Source organism: Nicotiana tomentosiformis, chromosome 11, assembly GCF_000390325.3.
Source record: "Nicotiana tomentosiformis chromosome 11, ASM39032v3, whole genome shotgun sequence".
In the NCBI taxonomy this organism is placed as follows: domain Eukaryota; kingdom Viridiplantae; phylum Streptophyta; class Magnoliopsida; order Solanales; family Solanaceae; genus Nicotiana; species Nicotiana tomentosiformis.
Window position 1 is genome coordinate 24,677,709 of NC_090822.1, and position 10,421 is coordinate 24,688,129.

The 10,421-nt window shown below is 36.9% G+C and overlaps 1 protein-coding gene across 1 annotated transcript; it reads right to left on the reverse strand.

Annotated features, from left to right (window-relative positions):
* Positions 1-9,324: 9,324 nt before the first annotated feature.
* LOC138901153 (uncharacterized) lies at positions 9,325-9,985 on the reverse strand. The gene is made up of 2 exons (XM_070188896.1): positions 9,692-9,985; positions 9,325-9,570 (listed from the first exon to the last, which is right to left on the reverse strand). The coding sequence occupies exons 1-2, from the start codon at positions 9,983-9,985 to the stop codon at positions 9,325-9,327; spliced, it is 540 nt and encodes a 179-aa protein (XP_070044997.1).
* Positions 9,986-10,421: the final 436 nt, after the last annotated feature.

Consider the following 10,421-nt stretch of genomic DNA (forward strand, 5'->3'; position numbering starts at 1 on the left):
CCTTCCACCAATCACTGATTTATTGGAATTTATTCCTTATATCTTGTACCTATTGATTGAAGATATGTCTTGCTAATGGACTCAAATATATTTTCAATTTGCTGATATTCTAGATTCCATGCCTTAAGCTCCTTTGATTTATTTCTTTGTGAAGTAGACAATATTAGTGAGTATTCATATAATGAGAGCTTTCTACTTGAAGTGTTGTCAACCATGCACCAGTATATATTGAATTTTTCTTCCTTGAAAGAGCTTAGTGATTCTCTGCCTGCACATTCTTAAGTATGATCCCTTGATTTACTCCTTCCAAGATATAGCTTGTAGTAATTCATTCAACAGCTTCCTTTCATTAGTATTATAGCAAATCTAGCACTGTCATACCACACTCGTAGCAAGTATATCTCTTTCCTTCTACGTGATATATTTTTGTCAGAATAATTATTCTTCCACTTGAACTCGTCTTCCATATGTACAAGTATTGGCTCTTATTTAGATAACCCAAGAGAATTTCAAGATCCTCTTCCTTTGACTTTGGATCTTGAGTATTGCCTTCAATATGAATATCCCAATAACCATTTATTATCTCCACAACTATGAAAATAATTTCCTTTCTTGATCTTGGGAAATAATCTCTTTCCATAATATAGATTGTACTACATCCATAATATATTTTCTTTCCATAGAAAATATATTCTTATTATATTGAAAATATTCCTTTCTTGATCTTGTAGTATCTTTTCCATATAGTATCTTGCACAAAATAATAGATCTTCTTCACGATTTTAGCAACCTTCCTTTCAAGATATTTAAGAACTTTTCTTCCATAATTTTCTTAGAATCTTCTTCTGATATTGTAGTAAACCATTGAATATTTAAAATATGACTTTCAAATATTATTCCTTCCATGACGCTTGGAGATTTAATCTTTGAAAATAATCTTCCTCGATAAATTCATCACATGACATTCTCTTTCCCATATTTGTTTGGATCTTTACCAGCATCTTCTTTCTTGAATAAACCTGTGCAAAAATAAGATTACAACAAGTAAATGTTCTTTGATTAATAATTATGTTGCTTTGTTATCATCAAAATTAATACGTGAAACCTTGAAGCTAATAGTTAGTGCTAAAGCAGATCTTCCCACATCTGGACAAAGCCAAGGGGAAGTTCTTACCCAACTGGCAAGGTCCCTACATGGTTCATCGAGTACTAACAGGAGTAGCACTCATACTTGCAGAAATAGACGGAGAGACTTGGCCAAAACCTATCAACTCGGATGTAGTCAAGAGATACTATGTTTAGGATTGTTTACATGTCTTCACTTGATGTAACTGAACTACGCTTGACCTGATTCCCGTTTAAGAGTGGATACATAGGCAGCCCTGTGGGTTCGGTCACATCTTAATAAAATCTTCATTTTTCCCACGATCAGAAACTGCGGTAAGATCGCAAGTTCAGCCAACTTCGTCATATGTGGAACAACCAAAAGTATTGTCAGAAGTATGCATTTAAACTGGGGCAGAATTTTGAGGGAGGGGGGGGGGCTCAAAATTCTATGGAAAGGAGGTCGCAATGTCTCTAAAATGTGTCACAGTCACCAGTTCATCTAAATTATTTGATGTCGCATACTAATACATTTTAAATAACTATATTTATCAAATATATTGCATATTTTTTGAAACTTTTGTTTCTATGACAGCCAGATGTTGCCCGGGGTAACTTAAACGGGATCCCAAGACAGGAGCAAAGGCCGAGCAAGAAGACAAAATCACAAACCAACCTTCCCCCCACAAAATTCACGATTTTTCTTTGGGTGCAGGCACGATAAAACAACATTATTCGCAGATACATCAAGTCACTACCTTTATGGCGACAAATTACCTAGCGCAGACACCTCCAGCTAAGAAATACTTTACTTTCTCACCGCCTTCTCATCATTTGCATGAGGTTAAGCTCTACCTCCTCTTCTTGCATGAGGCTAAGCATTGCCTCCCTAATTGCATAAGGCTAAGCATTGCCTTTCTTCGCATGAGACTAAGCATTGTCTCTTCTTCTTGCATGAGGCTAAGCATTACCTCCCTAATTGCATAAGGCTAAGCATTACTTTTCCCCGCATGATACTAAGCATTGTCTCTTCTTCTTGCATGAGGCTAAGCATTGCCTCCCTAATTGCATAAGGCTAAGCATTGCCTTTCCCTGCATGAGACTAAGCATTGTCTCTTCTTATTGCATGAGGCTAAGCATTGCCTCACTAATTGCATGAGTCTAAGCATTGCCTTTCCTGCACGAGACTAAGCAGTGTCTCATCTTCTTGCATAAGGCTAATCATTGCCTCCCTAATTCCATGAGACTAAGCATTGTCTCCCCTAATCGCATGAGACTAAAAACTGTCTCTATGAGACTAAGCATTGTCTCATCTTCTTGCATAAGGCTAAGCACTGCCTTTCTTGCATAAGGCTAAGCATTGCCTCCCTAATTGCATAAGGCTAAGCACTGCCTTTCCTGCATGAGACTAAGCATTGTCTCCTCTTTCCTGCATGAGACTAAGCTTTGTCTCCTCTTCTCGCATGAGGCTAAGCGTTGCCTCCCTAATCGCATAAGGCTAAGCATTGCCTTTCCTGCATGAGACTAAGTATTGTCTCCTCTTCTCGCATAAGGCTAAGCATTGCCTCCCTAATTGCATAATGCCAAGTACTGCATTTCCCCGCACGAGACTAAGCATTGGTCCTCCCCCTCTCCCCTCCCCCCTTTTGGCATAAGGCTAAGCATTGCCTTTTCCTTGCATAAGATTAAGTACTATCTCCACTACGTTATTTCTTTGTTCACCCAGGGCTAAGCGCTACCCTTATCTCACACAAGACTAAGCCTTGTCTTGTCTCATTTCGCATATGACCAAGCATCATATCTTTACATTTTATGGGCTGAAACATCGCCAGTTTATCCAAAGGCGCCATAGTTCGAAGGCATCATCCTCATAGCCGGGAGACACCATTCCATGGCCTGAGGATCTCTCAAAAGTGCACATCATTATTCAAAGGTGACATAGTCCAGAGGCACCATCCTCATGGCCCGAGGACATCGTTTCATGGCCTGCGAATCCCTTTATTACACGATTCATAGCCCAGGACGTCATGGTCTAAGGACATCATCCTCACCGTCCAAAGACAACCTTCATGGTCTAAAGGAAATTTGTATCACGTTTAAATTCTCGCAATAACCCGTATATATTTGCATGCGCCATGCTTTAAGTTTTGAAGGTAATCCAGGAGGTAATCATTCTCCAAAGGGGAGCAATCTTCGCTCTAGTTTCCGTTCATAACGTTCACATCCTGCAATTATTTCAAACATAACCGACCACCATCAATTCCCGCCTTTCACTCTATGACCGTTCAGATATTGTTTTAGTGATATATCTGCAACATTTCAAATTCACATTCATGATTTCACATAAATTCATCCGATACTATCCTTCCCAAAAGAAACCTTTCCAAAAACATACGATCATTCTTATAACAACTCCCTCGGCTTTCATTCTTATACACACGGCCTGATTCCCGTAACACCAGGGATATGTAGGCAACTCGGGAACCAGGGTTAGGCCCCCATTTTTTCAAATCATATCATCCCTCATTCAATTCGGCCAAAATTGGTCAATATTTTCTTTACCCGACAACTCTTTCATCATTCTCGGGTAAAGAGGGGCAACTGTTGATACCCAATTTTGCCCTCATATTTTTTTAAATAATATATATACTTTCAAAACATTATTTTTGCATCATTATTTAGCTTACAAATCTATACAAGCACTTTTTATAATTATCCATAATTGTTTAGCTTTAAAATTAATTTTCTTGCATTTAAATTACATAAATATTTAGTAATTATCCCTTTGAATTATTTGTGATGACTTAATCATCCAAAATTACTATTTTGTATCCTCATATATGTCTCATAATATTTTTACTTAATTTTTTATATATATAATTACATTAGCATTTTAAAGTTATTTGCACAATCTTGCAATAATAGCCTATATTCATATACAAATGCTCCTTATTTATATTATTGGCGTCAAAATAATATTTTTATATTTTTATAATGCTAAATCATTATTTTAAATCATTTTAGTACATAAAAATATTTTTATTCATTTACTAATTATTTTTATAAATTATTTTGATAAATTATGTGTGTTTAAAAGGCTGGCCCAATTTTCAAACCATTTTTCGGACTAAAAAATGGCCCAACACCTTAGCCCAGTAACCCCAACCCAAAGTCAAACGACCCCTTTACAAGACCCGGTCGGTACCCGTTTTAATTAACTCGTCCCGTTTATTTTAAATCCCAGCCGTTGATCTTTCAAGATCAACGACCCTCATTTATTCCCCTCATTTTAATTACCCACCCCAACCCTAATCCTCTCATTCTCTTTAGCCCGCCGCCCTAAAATTCTCTCTTCTCCTCTCCACAAAAATCCTAGCCGCCCTCTCAAATATCTCCAAATCCGTTTCAACCATGGATTATCTCCATGATTTTCTTACCTTTTGTGCGTTATCTCGTTATTTTCTACAAAACTATGGTATCACCTAGTACTTGCCTAAACATGGCAAGTACTATCTCTCAGAATCCGGCCATTCAACTTCAATCGCTTGAATCTGGACAATATTTAGTCCATATACACCATGACAAGGCTATATGGGTCCTATTAGCCAAGATTTTCGGCCAATTTTGGATTTCTGTCAACTAGGGTTTACTTATTTTTTCCCTAATCCGATTTTTATTGATTCTGCATGTTATTACTTCCTTATTTATGTTTGATTTTACAGTATTTCCTTGTTTACTTATTCGATTTCTGTCACTATATAACCCCTCCCCCCCTCTTTTACAAGTTGTTATTAGATCCAAATAGTTGTATCCCTATATTCGTACTAAGATCTGTACTAATCATGTTGCAATAAAATTCTTTGACCTTTAAATTCGCTTTATTTATTTGATCACTTAGCCTAATTGTAATTCACATAATCTTAAGTTTGGCTGGGACCCACAGTTGTGGACCTCGAAGAGTACCTAACACCTTCTCTTTGAGGTAATTTGAGTCCTTACCCGATCTTTGGTGACACTGACTAGTCAAACAGAGTCATTTGCATGATAGGTGCCCTAACGCACCTTAAAAACAGTTAGGTGGCGACTCTTCTCTTTTAATACTTATCCTCCCACTCAAAAGAGTTGTCACAACATCGAAAGCCCGCTTTCGCGAGAAAACGGGGGCGACAGTCGTTTACTACAAATGTTTACCCAAGTCAAACTTAACCCTTTTAAGATAATATTAAGGAACTAAGTATTCCGATTTCGACCTGAACCCTTCCAAGCCCTAACTAACTATCCCCGTAAGTCATAAAATAGTAAAAGCACATACGAGAAGTCTTAATTAGAGGAACGAGGATCTATAAAGCAAAACGACCGGTTGGGTCGTTACACTAAAACGGTCAAATTTTCACATATAAGTCGTGTATACATTTGTCACCTCGTGTACACGTATTTCACGAAGTTCAAATAGTGCAAACAAATCAATCCCTACGGGGTAGTTCCCCCACACAACGTTAGGCTAGATACTTACCTCAAAAGCCCTCAATCAATACTCTGAAATAGCTTTCCCTTTACAATTCACCTCCGCTTGACTCAAATCTAATCAAAATTGACTCAATAACATCAAATAATGCAAGAGTCAATCTCAAAGCCAACAAATGTTAACTTCGGGCTCGCCCGGTTAATACCCGGATCCAAGAATAGATTCTGATTACTCATAACCCCACAAATCTATATATGTGTTTTGTTTCAAAATTCAAGTCCAAATTGACCCTCAAAACTCAAATTCTCACTTTTCAAAACATAGACAAAGTTTCCCAAAATTTCACTTTGATTCTCATAATTTTGATGTTAAAACTCACATATACTCATGTAAAATAGTTATAAATTGATCAAAATCACTTACCCAATGTATGTAGATGAAAATCCCTCTTCAAAATCGCCTCTTACCGAGTCTAGGGTTCCAAAATATGAAAATGAGACCAAATTCATGTCTCTCTACTTTTATGTCCGGTCGTAATTCTGACCTGAATTTCGCAAATGCGAACCCCACAAATGCGAGGAAATGATCGCAAAAGCGAAGCACCTCATACCCTTGATGTCATCGCGATTGCGATGAATAGTTTGCAATTGCGAACATGGGATACTTCGCAAATGCGACCCTTAAGACCGCAAATGCGAACAAGCTCACCCAGGCCCCCCATCGCAAATGCGAACTCTGGGTTCACAAATGCGATCCTGGCAGACTTAGCCTAACATCACAAATGCGACATATATCTCGCAAATGCGAGACCTGCAATTCCTGATCAAAATCAACAACTAAAACTCTTTCAAACACTCTGGAACGTGTCCGAAATTCATCCGAGCCCTCAGGGCTCCAAACCAAACATCAACACAAGTATAAGAACATAACATGAACTCGCTCGCGCGATAAGATCATCAAATTAACATCCGAAACCATGAATCAGACCTCTAAAACACATAAAATCAACACGAAACTCAAGAACTTCTAAAAACACAATCTCGCGTCTGATTCCTATCAAATCAATTCGGAATGCCGACAAACTTTGAGAACAAATTCCAAATGACAAAATGGACCTATTCTAAGTGCCGAAATAGAAATTCAAACACGATAGCTATGAAGTCAACCTACGGTCAAACTTATCAAAATTCTAAGCTTTTAAATTGCCAACCTTCGGCAAAACAACACAAATCAGCCTAAGGACCTCCGAATTCGATTTGGGCATACGCCCAAGTCCAAAATCACGATACAAACCTATCAGAGCCATCAAAATACCGTTCCGGGGTCATTTCCACAAAAGTCAAATCTCGGTTAACACTTTCAACTTAAGCTTCTAAAGTGAGAATCATTCATCCAAATGTATTCTGAAACATCCGAAAATCAAATCCGACCATGCAAGCAAGTCATAATACACAATACGAATCTACTCAAGACCTCGAACCACTGAACAAAGCCTTAAAGCTCAAAACGATTGGTTGGGTCGTTACGCGTAAAAAAGAGTTGCTATTTTTGTCATAACGAGGAACAAAAGATTGGTGGCTGTATTTTACCGGGATTTATCAAAAAACATGACAGTCGTAAGAATTTTTCATATACAAAAGTTCTGACAACGTGCTTCAAAAAGTCGATAGTGACTTCAAAATTCTTGTTGTAGGGTTATTTTACCAAATTTGCTTAACGGGGTCAAGATATAAATGGTTGTTCTAAAAGGTCCATTTAGCGTAATTTTGAGCATGTTTTTTAGGAAGAAATTAGTAAATAGCCACTTATAAACCATGCTATTAGAGTTTAGCTGATATTTAAAAAGCTATTAGACTTTAGCCAGTGATCCTGTCAAACCCAAAAATATTTTGGACGATATGCCTCCAACTGAAAACACAGACCAACTCCAGTAATCAGTGCTGGATTTTGAAGCTTAGACAAGTGAAACTTTAGCACACTGTACTAGAATTTGAAAAATTCCTACAGGTTAACTCCAGCAGTGTATACAAGTTAAATATTTTGGGAAAAAGAGGGAGTAACATGTCTAATATTCCTTTTTGATAGTAAGTATTTTACTTGTGTCATTTTTCCTAAGTTCTAACCGAAAAAGATAAAAGCGAGAAAAGAGAAGAAAATGATAAATCCAATTAAAGTCGAGACGAAATGTATATATGAGCTTTGGCAGTTAATTTTCTACTGCTTTTCAAAAAGAAAGCTTCCACAATTTTTTTAACTATTACTCAAGGAAGCGGATTCATTTGAATGATAATTCTTCACATTTGAGAGTAAAACATAGAGGACTAGTACTGAGAATACGCATTTTAGTTTACCATATATATGAGTTTTTGAGGTCTTGTACTTAAAATGGAGTTTGCAAAAGTTTATGGACAAAATTCCCCCATTATCTTCAGTTATATGCGTGAAATGGGAAGTTTGAATTTAATTTGAACCAATAAATGGGTCATGATTTGTTTGCGTCGAGATAAGTTGAGTCAATTAAAACGCATTAAATTATGATTCGTAACTCAACTCAGCCAAGTTTATCCAACTTCTCCTTATTTTATCTGTTTTCGTTCTTTCTAAAAGAGGGTGATTGCAAATATTTTTTCTTTGAAAAATAATAAACATTTTATTTCAGGTTTTGTATTCTTATTGGAAGATTTGAAAACTTGAATCAATCTAGCCCTGAGATGGTTTAACTTAAGGCAACAAACATTAAAGCATTCTGAAACATGTTAAGTTTTGTATTTTCTTTTCGCAGAATGAAACCTGTTGAGTTAGATGGAAGGAAAGGGAAAAAAAAAGGAAAAATTAAGAACATAAAAAGAATTTAGAAACCCATTAAATACAGCCCAATTTTTTTTTTTTTTTTGGTAATTAAACTTTTATATACCAGGGAAAATATTTACAAGCAAATCAGAAAATGCATACATATATGTTCCTATGCTTCCTATACTTCCTCCCCCTTAACTTCCTACTGTTAGTCTCATTTACTTCTATCTATTACATTAGGGAGTAATCCAGTTTACTTAGAACTTTCTCTACTTCCTTGTTGCTTCGACAATGCACTTCTTGTACTATCAGCTTGTCAATTATCTCCCAGCTCCTCGCTTTGTCTTGAAAAATTCTGCCATTCCTTTCCTGCCAAACATAATAAACACATCATGCTAGTACCATCTTGAATAGTTCTGTTCGTGCATTCCTTCTTGTTGTCCAGTTTTTTGCCTATTTTAATTCCTCTGACCACCCATATATGGTTCTGCTAATGCCTTGCCATTTAAGCAACTTCTTCCATAACTCCGCTGCATATTGGCACTCAAAGAATATATGCTGGATAGATTCATTTTCCTGCTTACACAACAGACATGCTTGATCAGTTTGGATTTCCCACTTTAGCAATCTATCCTTAGTGTACAGTCTACCATTTGCCACCATAGTTAGCATGAATATCCACCTAGGACACTATGCATTATTACATACCAATCTCCTCCAGCTCACTTTGCTAAAATCACCTCGCAATTTATGGTATATTTGCTTAAAAGAATAGTCACGCATTCTTCTTATATCTTCATAGTTGTATCCTGCAGCCTCAAAACTCTCTTTAGCTTTCACAATCTTTCTCATGATCCACGATTCTTGGTTCAGTTGTACTTCCCAGATGTTTTTATCCTTAATGTAATAGCTGTGTACCCATTGTATCCATAGCTTATTCTTCTCTTTACATAGGTTCCAGATTATTTACTTATAGCTGCTTTGTTCCATAAGCTAATATTCATGACATTAAAACTTCCTGCTGATTTAGGTTGGCAAACTTTCTCCCAAGCTAGTAATGCTTTCTTTGAAATACTACTGTCCCCTATCCATAAGAAACTTCTGCATATTGCCTCAATCAGTTTTGTAATTTTCTTTGGCAGCATAAAAATCTGAGCCCAGTAAGTTTGGATAGAAAAACAGAACACTCTTGATAAATTGAATCCTCCCTGCATATGATAGGAACTTGGCTGTCCAGGATGTAATTATGCCCACTAGTTTGTCAATTAGAGATTGACATTGAACTAGTGAGACTCTTTTAGAGCTTAAGGGTACTCCCAAGTATCTCACTGGTAGCTCTCCTTTTTGAATACCTAGGAACTCCAATATGTCTGCCTGCATATCATGTGACATACCACCAAAGAATATAGAGCTTTTCTTTTTGTTGATCTCCAGTCCTGAAGCTTTTGAAAACTTCATAAAGCAGTTGTATGGCAGCTTAATTGATCCGATGTCACCCCTGCAAAACAAAAAAAGGTCATCTGCAAATCCAAGCTGCAATATTTGCAACTTTGCACACTTAGGATGATAGTTGAAGTCTGGAATCTGATTCAAAGTCTTCAGATTTCTTGTGAGATACTCCATTGCCAGTACAAAAAGGAATGGGGATAGTGGATCCCCTTGCCTAAGCCCTTTCCTAGCTTCAAAAAGCTAAGTTGATGAGCCATTCAACATGATTGTATAAGTAACACGTTGCACACAAGTCATTATCCATTTTACAAACTGCTCAGGGAAAGCCAGTGCATTCAAGACCTGTTCTAGGAATGGCCATTCGATTGAGTCATATGCCTTCTTCATATCCAGTTTCATCATGCATCTAGGTGACACTCCTTTCCTTCTATAGCCTTTAACTAGTTCATGACTTAGAATGATGTTATCAATAATTACTCTTCTAGGTACAAAAGCAGATTGTGTCTTATCAATTAAGTCCTCCATAACTCCTTGTAACCTCTTATTCAGAACTTTAGAGATCACTTTATACAGTGTGGTGCAACATGAAATATGCCTATATTCTTTGATG